At 50.4% G+C, this 17,236-nt stretch overlaps 1 protein-coding gene across 6 annotated transcripts in view; it reads right to left on the minus strand.

Moving 5' to 3' along the window:
* Ndst1 (N-deacetylase and N-sulfotransferase 1) overlaps positions 1-17,236 on the minus strand; it is a 63,667-nt gene that overhangs the window by 15,668 nt on the left and 30,763 nt on the right. For all 6 annotated transcript variants that reach the window (XM_055622546.1, XM_055622550.1, XM_055622549.1 and 3 more), the window contains exons 2-7: positions 12,661-13,564; positions 7,608-8,102; positions 4,673-4,760; positions 3,333-3,487; positions 2,357-2,542; positions 230-358 (exon numbers count right to left, since the gene is read on the minus strand). In XM_055622546.1, the coding sequence (XP_055478521.1) occupies positions 230-358; positions 2,357-2,542; positions 3,333-3,487; positions 4,673-4,760; positions 7,608-8,102; positions 12,661-13,173 (1,566 nt within the window). In that variant the 5' untranslated portion in view covers positions 13,174-13,564. The remainder of the gene's footprint in view (positions 1-229; positions 359-2,356; positions 2,543-3,332; positions 3,488-4,672; positions 4,761-7,607; positions 8,103-12,660; positions 13,565-17,236) is intronic.

Genomic DNA, 17,236 nt, shown 5'->3' on the forward strand with positions numbered 1-17,236 from the left:
GTGTGTGTGTGTGTGTGTGTGTGTGTGTGTGTGTGTGTGTGTGTGTGTGCACTTTTGTCTGGGTCCTACAGCAGAGGAAGTCAGTGCCACAGCTGGACAGTGGACCTCCTGGTTTCCAGGCCCTCCCCGTGCCAGCCTGTCTACTCTTCCCTGGCTGGGAAGCCTGCTAGCTTATAGACAGGCTGTCAGTACCCCTTCTCAAACCAGCCCTGGGCTGCAGAGCACTCACAGGATTGAGGAGCACAGTGAGGAAGAGCTCGCCCCCATTGATGATCTTGTCCAGTTCACTGGAGCCTCCGGGGTACTCATTGTAGAAGATGGTATGTGTGAAGAGGCCACAGGTCTGCCGAGGGAGGACCTGAGAGGGAGCAAGAGAGGGGCCATGTTATCTCCGTGGTCAAGAAAGTTAGGCTGCTTCCTTAGGAGAAAGGCTGGGGCCTCCTTGGAAGATGCTCTCTTATGAGGCCACATTGCCTCCACTCCCAGAAGTCCTTCTTCTCAAGGGCTCCCCAGCCCACAGTGCTCCCCAGGGGAACCACTGCTCTTGCCTTATACTTGTTGCCATCCTCTACACAAACTAAACAGGCCCAAAAGTAGTATGGGGGTTTCTAGAAACTTGAACCATTTGCAGTGAGGGTCTTTGACCCTCTAACACAGCACTGCAGGCGATGTCAGTACTAGTAGGGCCTCAGCCACTCATACTAGTAGTCATGAACTGATGTGAACTGCGTGTTGTCTGGTTGCCAAGTGACTGACAATGGCCTCAGTGCAATCACCCTGGTGGAGAGAGAAGTTAATTCCTATAAACTGTCCTCTGACCTAGACACACACACACACACACACACACACTGAGGCATATGTAGATATACACACATACACATGAACAGAATAAAAAATAAATGTAAAATTTTTTTATTTTATTTTTTAAGGTTTATTTATTTATTATTTATACAGTGTTCTGCCTGCATGTGTGCCTGCAGGCCAGAAGAGGGCACCAGATCTCACAATAGATTGCTGTGAGCCACCATGCGGTTGCTGAACTCAGGACCTTTGAAAGATCAGCCAGTGCTCTTAACTTCTAAGCCATCGCTCAAGCCCGTGAAAAAAATTTTAATAAAACAACAACAACCAAAGAGTCCCAGGTACTAAAGAGGCAGGCAGGTAAGGAAGTGGGTAGGAAGATGGAAAAAAGCAAACCCTGCTTTCCTACACCGCAGCTGACAACAATGCACCCTTCTAGCGCATCAAGCCACGAAGTCAAGTCACCCTTGACCTATCTCTCCTTTTCTCCTATACACTACATCCAACTCACCTCTACCTTCAAAGTCCAACATGAGATCATGTTGCAACCTTGCACTGTGACCAAGGTGCCACCACTTCTTGTGTGGAGACCTGATGTTGACTCCCTGCTGGTCTGGCTTCCACTTCTGCACCCTACACACTCTGACCCACACGACAGGCAGAATGAATCAATATGGATTAGATCATGCTCCATTCAAAACCTTTCCATCTGTGCTCAAAGCTGAAGCCCATCACTGGCCAGCCTTCCATCACCTCTCTGACATCCACTACCATCTGCCCTACTTGGTCCTCAGACAAACCCTGCCCTGGGGCCTTTGCACTCACTGCTTTCTCGCCTCAAATGCTTTCCCTCTTGCATACAGCTGCATAGCTCATCCTAGGAACATTATTACTGACACATCCCTTCCCTGCTTGGCTCTCTCCAGGGTCATCTCACCATCTTTCAACCATATGCTTTACATACTCTGCCTGTCTCTGCCCACAGAATTGTCAGGTTCACAAGGTCAGGGAGTTGTCTGGGTTTTTCACTTCTCCTATCCCCTAGAGAAGGGACAGACACATAGCAGAGCTTCAGGAAGAGTGTTCAAACATGCAAATGAGTATGATAGAGCCCTGTCTCATATCCTCATCAAACCCCCCTTTCAATAACACTCTCCATGGGCTGGAAGGATGGCTCAGTGCCGAAGAGCATTTACTGCTCTTCCAGAGGACCTGTACTTGATCCCCAGCCCCACACCTACCTCACAACCACCTGTAACTCCAGTGCTGGGGAATCTGATACCTCTGACCGATGCAGGTACCTACACTCTTACACTTAGACACACACACACACACACACACACACACACACACACCAATTTTTTAAAAAGCAAGCAAGCTTTCCCGATCCTGCCACAGAAGCTAAGGGCTGGCAATCTGCCCTCCCTATGATGGTGCCTCGGAGGCACAACAGCAGCAGAAACCGGCCCCCAACCCCTAAGCCAGCCAACTGCAGCCATGCTGCCCAGCGTGCAGCCCCATAACAATGCCCACCGTGCCCCTCCCAGCCACTTGCCATGATGCCATTGTGGATGAAGCCACGGCGGTAGCGGGCGGGCTTCAGATGGGGGTACTCCTCTGTGCTGGTCACACGGATGCTCCACACCTGCTTCCATGCCTCGTACAGCTGCACATGCACGGGGTACACACCAGAGTGGTGGGGCGCCACTGCATACCCCATGTCTGTGGGAATGCCGTGCTCCTGGGGAGAGGATGACCCAGGCAGGATGAGAATGGGAGTCTTTCCCTTTGGACCTTGTTTCTCTTTTTCAGAACACAAGAAAAAACATAGGCTAGGTTGACAGGGCACGTGGTCTAAGACCCTAGTTTCGGATGGAAAAACCGGGGCTGGACACAGAAATGGGGAGGGAGGCCTCAGAATCTCAAAGTGAGTGACTAGCAGAAATGAGCCTAGAACTCCTGACTCTCATTCATCATATGCCTGGCACCAAGCTCAGAGGACTCACGCTTCTGCTGTCTCCTGCCTCTGTATATCCAAGGATACACTCCTGCTAGTGTATCCAAGCTGATCTTCTGAGTATCTCTTTCCTTAAGTACCTCTGCTAGCTCTCCAGAGGTTCTACCATGCCTGAAGGTGGGAGTTTAGGCCCAGGAAATGCACTGCCCTCAGCATGAATCCTAAGATGACCTCCTGAGCCTCATTTTTTTTTTTGGGGGGGGGGGGTTTGTTTTGTTTTGAGAGTCTCATGTAGACCAGGCTGGCTGACCACAACTTATCCTCCTGCCTCTGCCTCCCAAATGCTGGGAGTCCAGGCATGTACCGCCAGGCCCCGTGAGCTTCAGTTTCTTGTCTGTAAGGGGGGACTGCCCTCTTGAGGTGTCCAGGAGACCATGCCTATCAAGGCAGCCCACCCCAGGCCCTGGCACAGAAACAGACCTATCAAACTGAACCACAGTAGCACTGCGAGGCCAGTGAGTCCCAGCCCAGCCCCTGGTCCCCCCGGTTCTGTCCCATGGGGAATCTTACTCACGACAGCGAACTTCTTGTTCAGGGCCATCTGCTCAGCCAGCACTGACTGGTTGTGGAAGAGGTGGGGCTGCATGTGGCTCCACATGTGGGGGAACCACCAGAACTCCTTCACGTAGGAAAGCAGCAGGTCGTCCCCAGCATCCTCGGCGTCGGTACCTATGGTGGCGGCACAGAGCGGTCAGCGCAGCCACCTGGCCACGCAGCCCCCAACCTGGCCCCTGACTGCAGAAACATTCACAGGCCACCTAGGAGCTGCGTGGAAGAGTCAACTAAGCTTTGGCACAGGGAGACACAAGTCTGGTCTAGACTGCCCTTGCCTCAGTAAGTGGCCATATCATCTCCTCTGTGGGCTCTTGTGTTTGAGGTCAACAACCCTAAGCGTTTCTTCTATCTCCATATGCCTACTCTCATCCTATTCCGATGATCCAAACTGTGCCATGAGCCCTTTTACCCGCTAACCTGAACACGTTCTGGGTGGGTACAGGATGCTTAAACCTCTGCCCCAGAGATACAACTACAGCCACCTCTGATCTGCTAGGGTCTAAGAACTCGCAACGCAGAGATCACCAGTAGCGCTCTCAGGTACCTTGGGGCCATCTGGCACATTTTCAACCTCAACCTATTGCTGACCATAGTGGTCCTGCCTAGATGGGCAGAGGCTATCCTCACAGAGGACTGTAGACCATCAGTTCAGGTTCCCTTTCATTTGCCCTGCGTGTCAGGAACTTGGAAGAACCCCCAACCTCGGTCCTGCTACTGCAAACAAAACAAAGGATACGGGTGGCCATGCTAGGGTAGGAGGGTCATTTGTGCTTTCAATTTCTATGCTATGTGCTTCTATAACATTCTTAAAACTTAACCCATTTCTGGCCACCAAAATAGCTCACCAGTGCCTTTCCAGCAATAAAATGGCCAAGCCTGACAACATGAGTTGTCAGTGGAAGAAGAAAACCAACCCCAAGTTGTCCTCTGACCTCCATACATGTTGTGACATATGAACACAAACATTTGTATACACACAGTAAATAACAATGTAATAAAAGCATCTTAATCCAACTATATATTTTATAAGTGGAAATCATTTTGAAAGGAAACGGTGAGGAGACAGAAGGAAGAAGATACTTAACCTAGGACTGCACAGGCTGCTAGGCCATATGGTAACCTTGTTGCTGTTGTTATTGCCCCCAAATGGCCTCTCCTGGGATGTCCCTTGTGAACCATGAACTCTGAAATAACACACTCCCCACCCAATGATCTGGTGCTCTCGTCACAACAATCAGAAGGAGCAGTTTGAGAGAAGCCCAAGGGTTGTGCAGTGAGTAGGGGCAGTCCACCACGTACCTGTGTGGAAGAATTTCCCTGAGTAGCCCAGGTTGAAGGTGAAGTTTGGGATGTGTGTGCGAAGTTCATTCTGGGTATCAAACAGGGCCTAGGACAGGCAGAGGAGAGGCAACAGTTAGTGGAGGTCTAAAGGTCAGATGCTCCCACTGAGCATCTGAGGGGTGGCCTGCTATAACAGGACCAGCTACAGGACTCACAGGACCCAACGCCAGGCTGGCAGTAGCTCTGTCGTGGGACATTTGCCTCACACCTGAGGCCTGGGTTCCATCTTCGCATGGTCCCCGAGATGCAAATGTTGGGCCCGTGCTCCAATGCTATGAACATCAGGCAGATGCCACCAGGGCTTGGCCACATAGGGACCGTCTCAGCATATGTTCTCTGGGGCGGCCCAGGACACACGCCTAAGAAGCCAGCCCCATGCTACCTCCTACAACAGACTCTACTGGCTTGAAGAAACCTAAGCTCCAGCCTGGCTCAGCAACATATGCCTGAGATGCTTTTGAATTTCTCTAGGCCTTAATTGCAACAGGAGACCAGAAGATCTCTGTCCTTACAGGGCTCTTCAGAGAAGTGAGATTTGGCCTGTAAATCGGCCTGACTTGTGGTAGGAAAGTGATGAGAAATGAGAGCTGTGGTGATGTCACTGACACCACAAGCACCAGTATTTTCACATGAGGATTTCTCCTCCTCTGGGGAATGCAAGATTAGATCAAAGGATCCTGACCCCTCCAGGGATATGCTCTGTGGCAGTGCACCCATATGAGCACATCTAGTACCCTGCTAGTCTATTGAAGGGGACAAGCTCTGGGTTAGGACTGCAATGCCCACAAGGCTTCAAGGAAACTTGTGAGAGCCCGCTTTCAGGCAGCATGATTGCCTCAGGCATCTGACCAAGGTTAATCACTGCCTGACAGACACACGATCCAGCCACACAGCCTTGGGCAAGCTGCTCCGTCTCTCTGAGTCACAGTGGCCTCCTCTGTAAAATGGGCCTCATACCCCTTCTCCCTCTGCTGTTACAATCCAATGAGGTAATGCACATGATGGCTGAGCACAGAGCCCAGCAGCCACCAAACCCCAGCTACACAAGTTCTGTCGGGACTACGGAGACTGTAGTGTATGGCCAGAACTGCAGAAGCTAATGAGGTGACAGTCATGCTTCTGAAGCAAAGTCACAGTTGACAACCACGCTTGGTACTAATGCAGAAACTGCTCTGCCTTTCAGACTCGGAAGGATGTTCAAGGGGAAGGAGGCCTGCTGAAGAAGCACTTGGGGTGAGCCCTGAGCTCCATGGGAGACAGAGATCTTGATTTGTTTTCCACAGGCATTGCCTCCTCCTCAGAAATGGGGAAAAGTAGTGACACATGCCTATAAGCCTAGCACTCAAAAAGAAAAAGCAAGAAGATCAGGAGTTCAAGGTCAGCCTGAGCTACATGAGATTATACTCAAAAGGGAAAAGAGGGGGATAATAAAAGCTAGGAGCATTCAGGAAGCTAAGGATAATGAATTCCAGACTAGCCAGGACTACAGTATGGAACCCTGGATCAATGGCTCCCAGAGGATATGGTGAGCCCAGTAGCTGGAGGTCTCACCCTCCACAGTCGCTCAGGCATTCCCTTGCTCATGCAGTGAGGAGCTAGACTACAATGAAAGAGCACCAAGCAGGCAACAGGGTCATCTGCTTTGCGCTGGTCAGGGCACTGCATGAAGATGTTGGCAGGAAGGCTCAACTGGCCTAAATGTAAAGGCTTCAACAGGAGAGCACTTGAGAAGTGTCAGGAGCAGCATTGTGTGTAAAAGCAGATCAACTCTGCCCAAGCCTACTGTGCAGTAGGGGAGGGAGGAGCCTGACCATCTAAACATGCTCCTTCCCAACCTCAGCCAGGCACCATTATGTCAGTCTAGTGCAGAAAACAGCCTGAGGCCTTCCCTGACACCCACCCCCTCACTTCAGGCTCAGTGATAGGATGGGACTCCTCCAAGTCACCTAGTCAGAGTCACACTGGGACTTGATTAAAATTGGGTCTTCACTCCCTAAGCCCATCCACCATGTTCCTCTTTTGCAGAGTTCACTTCTGAGCAGGACAGGGCCACAACCTCAGTGGAGCCTTCCTGCCAGACCTTGGCGAGCCTGCCAGAAGTTTCAAGTTCAGGAGGAGGACAGCACCAATGGGTCTGCACTGCTCGGGGAAAGTGACGGCCACGCTGTCGAAAGCCTCTTGCAGCATCAAAGAGGTCTGTGTCTGGTGCTAATACATCTCTAGCCCTGTTAATCTCCCAAGAGAGGACACCCAGTCAGCAGGCAGCAGCTCTGGGGACTTAATCCCTGTTTTGTCTCCATCTGCTGTATTGTTGTGTTTGCCCTCTGTGGTGGCAACCCACACTGCTGCCCTTATACTAGCATGCTGTCTCCTCTGCAGAGTCTCCAGTAAGACAGATGACTGCGGACAACTGTGCCTTAAAGTCTGTCTCTAGACGCTTCTTTCTTGGTGACAGCACGCATGTGTGTGTGCAACCCTGTATTTGCAAAGAGCTTCCACAGACAATTTGGTAAACTGTTTTGGAAGTCGACATAATCTGTATACAGCTGCTAAAACCTGCTGTGCATGTGACTTGGGATCTTATTCTGAAGAATCTTGTGGGAGCTCAAATAATGACAAACATTTTTTAAGAATTAAAAAACCACATCTGGGCTAAAAGGCAGATTACAACCCTGGCCAGATTATTTTTGTTTCTGCCTGGATCTCTTCCTCCTGAATTCCAGAATGCACATGCAAAATCTTTTCATATTTCACACTTCAACAAAATTTTAGATGCCTCTTGCACATAGTAAGACAGCAAATGGCTGAAGTGGGATAAATAGTTCTGCAATTAACAGCACAAGGAGGTGCAGATGGGATGTGGCCCCATGAGGTACTCCAAGACTCTCCTTACCTTCACATCCTCCACCTTCATACGTGTCCCCTCCTTGCCCACAAAAATGTCATCAATATCCACCAGGATGTACCGATCCAAAGGCAGTGAGAGGCGCTTCCCTGTGAGGAAGGCTACCGCATCCACGAAGACAAGCTTGTGCAGCCAAAAGTTGAGGTTGTTGCCAAACAACACACGTTGGATGCCATCATGGAGGCCCAGGTCCTGGACCACAGTAGCATGCAGTGCAGCATGCAAGCCAGCGTCTGCACCCAGGTGCGGGATGGACTCGGAGGAGCGTGTCTTGGCCAACAGCACTGGTTCATAGGTAGAGTGGTTGGACTGGAACACAGTCCAGTCCTCACCGGGCAGCACACCTTTCTCTACCTCACTGGGCCGTGTCACATAGAGCAGTGGGGACTTGGGGTTGATGCTGCAGTCCTTCAGGCCCAGGTTCGAATGCAGGAAAAGAGGAAAGCCTTTGAGCTGTGCACTCAGCAGGCTGTTCTCATTGGCCTACAGCAGTGTGGGGTGGGAGAACAACTGTCAGACATAGTCGATAAAAGTAATGTCAACAGTATTTACAACTTCACGTGAGCTACCACATCCCTCACTGAATACACACACACACAGAGACAAAGACAGACAGACATGCACACACAACACCTGCATGCACACAGACACAGATACAGACAGTCACACAGAGACACAGGCACATGTGTATGCACACACAGAGAGATACATAAATACCTGACAAAAAAGCCACCCTCCCACACAGAAAGGCAGCTCTCTTGCCCACTCATCATCACTGTTACGATCTGATCTTCACCACCTCCCTTTTCCTCCTGGGACCTGCTGATACCCCTATTCCTTGTAGGCCATCTCCTCTTCCCTGCTCTCACCGCTCCTTCATGCCCTCCTTCATCCTTCCAGACATCTGACTCTGGATATATTACATCTGTCCTTGTTCCTATACTGGTTCTATTATCTCCTCTGGGACTGGTAAACTCCTGTTCATCCTTCAAAAGCCAACACATATGCCTGCTTCTTGCAATGGCCTCCCTGGCGAAGCCTCAGCTGTTGCCTGGGGTTCGGAGCCTCCCTCCTACCAGCCTGCACCTACTTGAGAACAAGGCTATACTTCTTACTTTGGGTCCCTGACACCCAGCAAGAACACACATCCATTTGCTGAGTAACTATTTTTAAGAATGAAAAAGAAACAGATAGTTGCCAATACCTAGCACCTGACAGCTGTGGGTTTCGGGGATAATTTATTAGTCTGCAGCTACGTACTGTACCAGACATGATAATAAGTATTTAATGAGATATAGTGAGGGAAAAAAAAAAGACAGAAAACAGAGTGTAACATGAGAAAAGCAGATGTGACCTTCCCCTTCAAGTCAAGCAGGAAGGAGAGATAACCATCAAAACCATGTAATAAGAACAAAACATGGTATGCCCACATGGAAAAGGTCAGAGCTGCAAACTACCACTTGCTGGGCAGTCAGCTGACTCTGGAGGCTCCTGGAGAAAGGGCCTCTGGAGCATGCTACAGAATGAGTGATCAACTAGGAGGAGGTAGAGGTCAAATCCCAAGAACAATCTGTAAAAAGGCCCTGAGACAGGAGAACACAGCATGATCAAGAAACAGCAAGGAGCTATAGAGAGATCAAAAGAGGAAGAGGCAGGAAGGCCACGGGGGCCAGAACCAGGTCCTGGGAGCTGTTGAAGCCTCTACCCAAGGGTTATAAATGAGTTCACAGGTTCCAGTTTGCATCCAGAGAAAAAGGAAGGGCCACCCACAGGACACCTATGTGGCCACTCCAGTGAGCACCCTGTCTGGGTACATGGTGAGCAGAGTGAATGGCAGGTTTCAATCTGAGCCTTGTGTCAGCGCAGAGCCTGCCCAGAGGAAGCTGTTGACTAATCTTAACAGTCAGGCTTTTTCTAGTCCCACAAAGCCTCAGCAGGCGCTGGTTCTGTAAACTATGATAAGGAACCACGCTGGATCTCCAAATGCACAGAGTGCCTGCCAAGTCCCCATCCTGAGGCAGCTTCCATGCTGAGATGCAAGAGATTGAGACCCATCTGCAGAAATGACCTTCCCAGGCTCCCAGCATCCCAACACCCTAAGTCAGCACTGGCCCAGTGCTTGATCTATGAGGAGGCCTGAGACATATCAGGCCCTGTCTACTGCCTGGGAAGCCGCTGCAGACACCACAGCTCAGGGATCCCATTTCAAAGTCCTGGTCCTGAGCTTGCTAAGGTGCCACTGAGGAGGAAAAAGCCATGCCATGATAGCTACCACAGGCAGCCATGAAAGGATCCAGTCAGGGAAGGGAACAGAGGGCCTAGGCACTGGAAATGCTGGCCCTGTCACAGGGACCATCTAGACTGGACCTTCTTCCTATTCCTCAGTACTAAGGGACAACCACTCTCCCGAAGGAGTCATCCTGACATAAGGAAGAGCCTGAGCGAGTAGGGGGATATGGAGGCCTAGCACAGACTTCCTTATGAACAGGCAAGCTGCCCTAAGAAACCCTACAGGCCTTCTGTAGGTCTCTGGTTAGCTTGTTCCTACACAGTCTTCTTTGGTCATCCAGTTAGAAGCAGTAGCTGGGCTGTCAAATCTTAGCTGGGTAGCATACTATGTCACCCCGTAAAGCCACTTAATTTTTTGAGTCCTGTTATCTGAAAACAAAGTGCCTACTCTATGTGACAGAGAGTGCAAAGCAATATGCTGGGCACTGAAAGGTCAGGTGACGTTCGCCAGCCCTCAGGGTGCATTCAGGCACTGGGTGGCTACTCTGTGAGGCTGGTGCATGACAGTGTTAGGAATAGGCCCAGGTGAGGGCACAGAAGGAGACACAGCACCACAGCTGCTACTGACAGAGTGACTCGAGGTGCTGGGCCTCCTCTTCGGCTTCCCTCAAGTAAGCTTCCTCAGCTTAACTCTAGCATGGTCTAGAGGCAGGAGCTGTAACTAGTCCCACTAGTCGAGCATCCTGGCCAAGGTCACATTGCTTCTAAGTTTCAGAAAGGTTTGGCCCAGAGTCTGGACTTTTAAGCTTGTGATCTCACCCTGCCTTGAGAACCTGGCCTCTGAAAGAGATGGGACTTGAGCCCTGGCACAGGCACCTGAGTCTGACAAGTCTAAGGCGCAGCACAGAAACCAGCCTCTGCAGAGAGAGCCTCAGCCACCAGGCGGCGTGCACTCTAACTGAACAGTCACAAGCCTCAGCTCAAAATCCTGGAGAAGCCTTGACTTATGCAACAGGGCAGGGAGAGCTGCATTCGCCACTGACTCCCAGTGAAACTCTGAGCCTGTCCCAGCTCTTCAGTGGGCCTCATGTTCACCTTAAACGAGGAGCTGGCATTACACAGGGTCCGAGGCCTGTTGTTTTAATCTTGTTCAGTGTCCACAACCCAGGCCTGGAGTCCAGTACACAACATGGAGCTTCTGACACAAACTTCCACTAAGTAAAGTATATTCAGCCCCTGGACTCATCAAACCTTAGAAAGACCAGGCCTGTATGGTTTGGGGCTTTCCGAACTTGAATCCTGGCTAATATCTGACAGGGTGTGAGCTCGAATACATTTCCTAATCTCTCTCTGCCTCAGTTTCCTCCTCTCTTAAATAAGCATACCCTCTGCCTGCCTTGAAGAATGGCTTATTAGTGTGAAGTAAGTTAATTTGTGTGAAGAAGGCAGGCAGCGCACGGCACTGAAGGAGCTCTCAATAAACGTCGGCCTTTCTGATGATTCTCAGGCCTGCAGGCTCTGAATCAACCTTAATGAAGTTCATGGCAGCAAAGGGTATAGAGTACAGGAGAAAAGAAAAAAGCACAGAGACAATGGAGCCAGCCTAACTTTCTGCTTCTGTGAAGCCGTAAACCAGGCCAGCGTTCCCCAGAGGGTGCTCTGTGAAAGAGATCAAGCTGGCTGAGAAACAAATCACACTGGGCCGCCCCACTGCAGGATTTCTAAGGGCCTTTGGTTTTTTGACTCGCCCTCCCTTTTCGGCGGCAGAGCCTCCTGCTGTATTAGTGCATGAAAGAGCATGCGGTGGGAAGCCGGGGCTGAAACAGCCTCTCCCGGCACTGAACAAAGGAACAATGTGCAGGGAGGCTTGGGACATGGGCACCTTCTGCCTAGATCCTACTCCATGGATCACGCCGTGCATTAGCTGCCCTTAGCCTGCACCCTTCCCAGCCCCATTAGGCCACTTCATAGGGGACAGCTTTCTGGCTGACCACAGAATCCAGCATTGTCCCCCACACCCTCTCTCGAATTTTACATGCATCACACCTGCCATCGCCTCTGTGCTGCCCAACCTACTATGTTAAAATCTCAGCTGCGTGAGAGCAGGGACTTGTCTGTTCCTGTTACTCTATGCACTGGCACCTAGCACAGGAGCCCAGGACACCAGAAGCATTCAGTAAATAAGCATCCCTCCAAGCCCCCAAGCCATGTGCCCAGCCGGTGTCTGCATTCATCTTGCATCCATTGTGCCTGCCCTCTCCTCAAGGACAGATCCTCCGTGACAAACTTTCAGCAATGACCCCCCCATCCCCAGGGGGAACTCCACACAGCCCAAAACAGCTCTCCCAGCCTGCTCACTGGGTTTTCTCTCTCCTCGTGCAAAATGGCTCTGGTTTAGGAAGAACACAAACTTCACCACCCCCATCTCCAAAAGGAAGACCATAGGTAGAGAACCAAACTGCCTCATTTGCATAACCTAACCCTCTTGTGCCTTCACTTGCTCATCCTCTGAGGTGACCACCATTGCAGGCTTCAGAGTACCTAGCAGAGTATGCCTCTTCCTGTCTTGCACCCAGCCCCGTGTCTCCTTCAGGCAAGCGCCTACTGTGCACTGAGCCTGTGTGCAGTGGTCAGTGCCTCCAAATACTTATTAAGCATTCGCCAGCAGCAGGCAGGCAACCATTTAGCCTTCACACAAGCCCAGGAACTAAAGGGTACTCCTGCACTCATTTTACAATGCAAACCAAGTAGGTGCTTGGCTAGCCAGTGTAGACAGTGCTGGGAACTGCTCTGGAACCTGCTCCCTGAATACCTTGAAGAAGCCAATGATGCCCACGCCGTAGGCCACACAGTACTTGTCCAGCAGCTCCCGGTTCCAGGCATCTAGGTTGACATACTTGAGGATGTTCTCATAGATGATGAGGGCAAAGCGGCCACGGCCCTTGTCAGTGAGTGTGGGCATGTCCCCCTTCCCTGGTGCAATCTCTGTTCGGTACTTGAAGCGGCTGGACTCCAAGATTGCCACCACCTCCTGGCCCAGCTGTGAATAGAGGCTCTCCACAAACACCAGCACCAGCGGGTCCGTTCGGGAAGGGACGACCGCCTGCACAGGCTTGATTGGCAGCAGGCGGCTAGGGGCAACAGGTGGTGGGTCCCCACAGTCGGACTCAGAAGCATCAGCTGAGGGCTCGAGGCCCCGGTTCCAACCATACAGGTAGTAGGCCGAGACAAAGACGCTGAACAGGCAGAAGACAAACAGCAGGAAAAGGACAGCCTGTGGGGACATGTGCCGACACAGCCTCCGGAGGCACGCCAGGGCAGGCATCCTGGCCCCCAAGATCTCAACCAGCAGAGGCCCAGCCTGGCCTGGCCCCTTCAAGACCTCCCAGAGGAGGCCCAAGAGTTATCCTGACTGAGAAATTCAGAGACTTAGGAAGTGAGTCGTTGAAAGAGCAGCGGAGAAAAGGATCTGGGCCCCTGGCCCTTTCTCCCAGCCAGGGGCACAGTCTACAGGCTGGTCTTGCTCCTTCCTTCCTCTGCACCCCTTTATGTCACCATGGCAAACCCCAGCGTGGTCCTGTGTAGAGCAAAAGTGCCCCAGGGCGTCAAGGCCTCCTGGGCGCAGTCAGCAGCAGGTCAGAAGACACTGGGCCAGCCTGGGGGTACCGCATGCCGCTCTCTCAAGTTGGGCCCACAGGATGAAGAAGGCTGGGGAGCTGGGGAGAAAAGCAGAGAGTCAGAGTAGGGCTTTCAGAGTCAACTGGACACAGATACACAGGTCCTGACAAGGGGGGCTCACGCTGAGGAACTGTACCCAACCTGGTACTCCTTTCTCTCTCTGAGCCTCAGTCGCCCCATGTGTGAGCAATAAAGGTAGCCATATCATAAGGAGTTGGAAAAAAAAGAGCAACAATGTATACAAATCACTAAGAACACACCAATGGCAGCTGTTAGTTTTCATTATTCTTAGGGCCAAGACTAGGCCAAGAAAAACCCAAAAGCAGGGCTGGAAAGATGGCTCAGAGGTTAAGAGTACTGGCTGTTCTTGCAGAGGACCCAAACTCAGTTCCCACCTCCCACATGGAAGCCTACAGCTAAGTTCCAGGGAATTCGATGACCTCTTCTGACTTCCATAGACACCAGGCATATACACAACACACATACATACTTGCAGGCAAAACACTCATCTGCAAAAAATAAAAACAAATACAGTATCTTTTTTTAAAAATCCAGAAGCAAAATATGACACTGAACATTTGCAAGACCAGGGAGGAAAAGATAGAATTCTGCGCCAGGACCAGACAGTGTATCCTCCTGTCTGCTCCCCTTCCTACCTTCTCCTTTTCCTTCCTTTGCCAGCCTGTCCTCTGGGTGACCCCAGCAATCCCAGTCACTACCAGAAGCAGCCAGAGCAGGAATCCAACCCAGAGCTGTGTACAAAAGCTATAGGATATCACTACCTCTGAAACATCTGTGAACTCACCCTGTGAGGGTCCTTCCATGTTACACTGTGGCTGAGGATTGATGGAGCAAATGTGTCTATGGGCCTGACACAAGGAGACTCAGAAACAGGGGTGGTTAGCATTTGCCCAGATGCAACCATAAATCTCTCTTCCTCAGCTACTTTCTTGGCAACCTTGGGCACCAGGTGACCAAATGCCTGCCTGAGGACCAATGGGACAGGCAAGGACTTCCTCTACGCTGGGCCTTATCCACTTAGACAGCCAGCTAGTTTCCAGCTCTTTCTCTAGCCTGAGCCTCGCCAGGGTGTCCAAGCAAGAACACACATCTCTCTCTGGAAAGAGTAAACAGAGACCACACATACTGTGCAAAGGCTCCAATTCCCATGTTCCCACAGCAGCCCTGGACACCACCCTCTAGGCCCAGTTACATGAGTGAAAACCACAGTGACTTCCCACCAAACCCAAGAAGCACCTTCCCATGAGGCACCCCTGCAGAGCTAGCCAGAAGCTCCCCACCCCAGCAATCACGGAAGTGAGACAGACTGGGCTGAGCACCAGATGGGGAATTGGGAATCTGGGGGTTGGCCTTTTGGGCAAAAATCTCTAATCTCCTCCTAGGTCGAGCATGGGGACCACATAATAGATAGCCAAGAGCTGTACTTCTAGGAATTCATCCTGGACATAACCACTGTAGAAGCATATAAAGATTTTCCCATGAGAGGAGCAAGATGGGGGAGGGGAGGAATGGGAGAAGGAAAGGGAGGGACAAATAAAAATAAAGTACAAGGGCTGGAAAAATGGCTCAGCAGCTAAGAGCACTGGCTGTTCTACCTGAGGATCAGTGTTCTATTTTCAGCACTCACATGGCAGCTTACAACCATCTGTAACCTCAGTTCCAGGGGATCCAATGCCCTCTTCTGGCCTCTCTGTGGGCACCAGGTACACATGTAGTACAAAGACACACATACAGGCAAAACACCCATATGCATAATAACTACAATAAAATGAATTTTAAAATTAAAATTAAAAATTCATGTACAACATACATGATACATGTATATGAAAATGTCATAAAGAAACCCATCGTTTTGTATTCAAACTTAAAAAAATCATATAAAGGGACTGGGAGATGGCTCAATGGATCAAAGTGCTTGATCTATGAGCCAGAGTTGAATCCCTATGACCCACATAAAAAGGCAGCTGCAGTAGCATTCAGTAATCCTGGCACCCCCACTTCGGGATAGGATGAGGCAGAAGCTCCAGGAAGCTTGCAAACGAGCAAAGCAGCCAGAGAAGGAAAGGAAGATGGAAGATTAGAACCAACTCCAGACAGTTCTTCTCTGACCTCCACATGGATGCTTTGGCATGTACAGGCCTATGTTCACACAGATTGTCATCCACACACACCGCTATACAAACAGAATGGTTTTTTTTTTAAAATGAGAATTATTTAAAAAAAAAAAAAAATATTTCTCTACAAAAATCCAAACCCCAGTGCAGCTTATAATATAGCAAGTATCCAACATGGGGTTGGTCTCTGGAAATCATGATGCCAGCCAGGCATGGTGGCACACATGAAATCTTAGCACCCAAGAGGATGCGGCAAGATGATCCACTACAAGTTTAAGGCCAGCCTTCTATAGTATGCAGGGAGCTGAAGCCCACCAGGGCTACATAGCTAGGTCCTGTCTCAAAGACAAACAAATTGTAAAAACAAACAAGAAATCCTAATGGGATGACAGGATCCTAGGCAAACACAGCACACAGAAGGACACTGACTAACATCTACCAGGGCAGGGTTGGGGATTTAGCTCAATGGTAGAGCACTTGCCTAGCAAGCCCATAGGCCCTGAGTGTGGCCCTCAGCTCTGCAAGAACAAAACAAAACAAACAAACAAAAAGAAACAACAAAACACACCCACACTCAAAAAACATCTACCAGGGCGGGTGCAAGTATGTATGTACATGTAGAAGCCAGGGGCCCTCAGGGGTCATTCTTCAGATAATGTCTACCTTTTTCCTGAGGTAAGGTCTCTTACTGGCCTGGAACTCACCAAGCAGTCTAGGCTGCCTGGCCAGTGAACCCCAGGGATCTGTCTGTTTCCGCCTCTCCAGTGCTAGGATTACAAGCACACCCTACTTTTCCCCAATGTATTGTTGGGAGGGAACTCAGATACCCAACGCTTGCAAGGCATATGCTTCACTGACTGAGCTATCTCCCTAGCCCCTTGCCACATACACTGCTGAAACAGTCTGTATGAATGTCCTTATCTTTGTTAAATATTTTTATGTACAGGATAGAAACTGGTACCAAATAAATACACACAAAAACCATGTTAACAATGGTATCTCTGATGATTTTCATGTTCTGCTTTGTCATGAGATGAGGAGTTGGTTCTACCTGTGCAATGATGCACTCTGACTCTGAGCATATACCGATCCTTTCCTGCCTGTCAGAGGAGGCTTGGGGCCTCTTCTGTCTCTGATGTCCTGCACTATGTGCAGCCTCTGGGGAAGAAGCTGCCTACCCAGAAAGCAGAGATGTCTGCAATGCCAGAGAGCAAGCAAGTGTGGCTGGTGGGAAAGAAATGTGGTATCAGGAAGAAGTGAGTGGCATTTAACCTCTATAGAGAGATGGGGAGGAGAGGGAAAGGCTTCCTGGGATTAGCAGTACTTAAGCAGGCCAGAAGAAGAAGAGTAGCCAAGAATGGAAGAAAGAATGGAATGAGCAACAACATGGAGATAAGGAAGTGTGTAAAGCTTTCCAGGACTCCCTGCAGTGCCAGAGAGCAGAGCAAGAAAGGGGGGGGGGTGTCCTGGCAGAGTCAGGAAGGCTTGAATGACTAGTATCTCACTTACCAGTGATAAAGGCTATCTACAGCCACAGCCACTGCCAGGCCTGACCCCGCACCATGCCAACACAGG

The sequence above is a fragment of the Psammomys obesus genome, unplaced genomic scaffold (assembly GCF_907164565.1).
Source record: "Psammomys obesus unplaced genomic scaffold, mPsaObe1.curated_primary_1811, whole genome shotgun sequence".
Taxonomy (NCBI): Eukaryota; Metazoa; Chordata; class Mammalia; order Rodentia; family Muridae; genus Psammomys; species Psammomys obesus.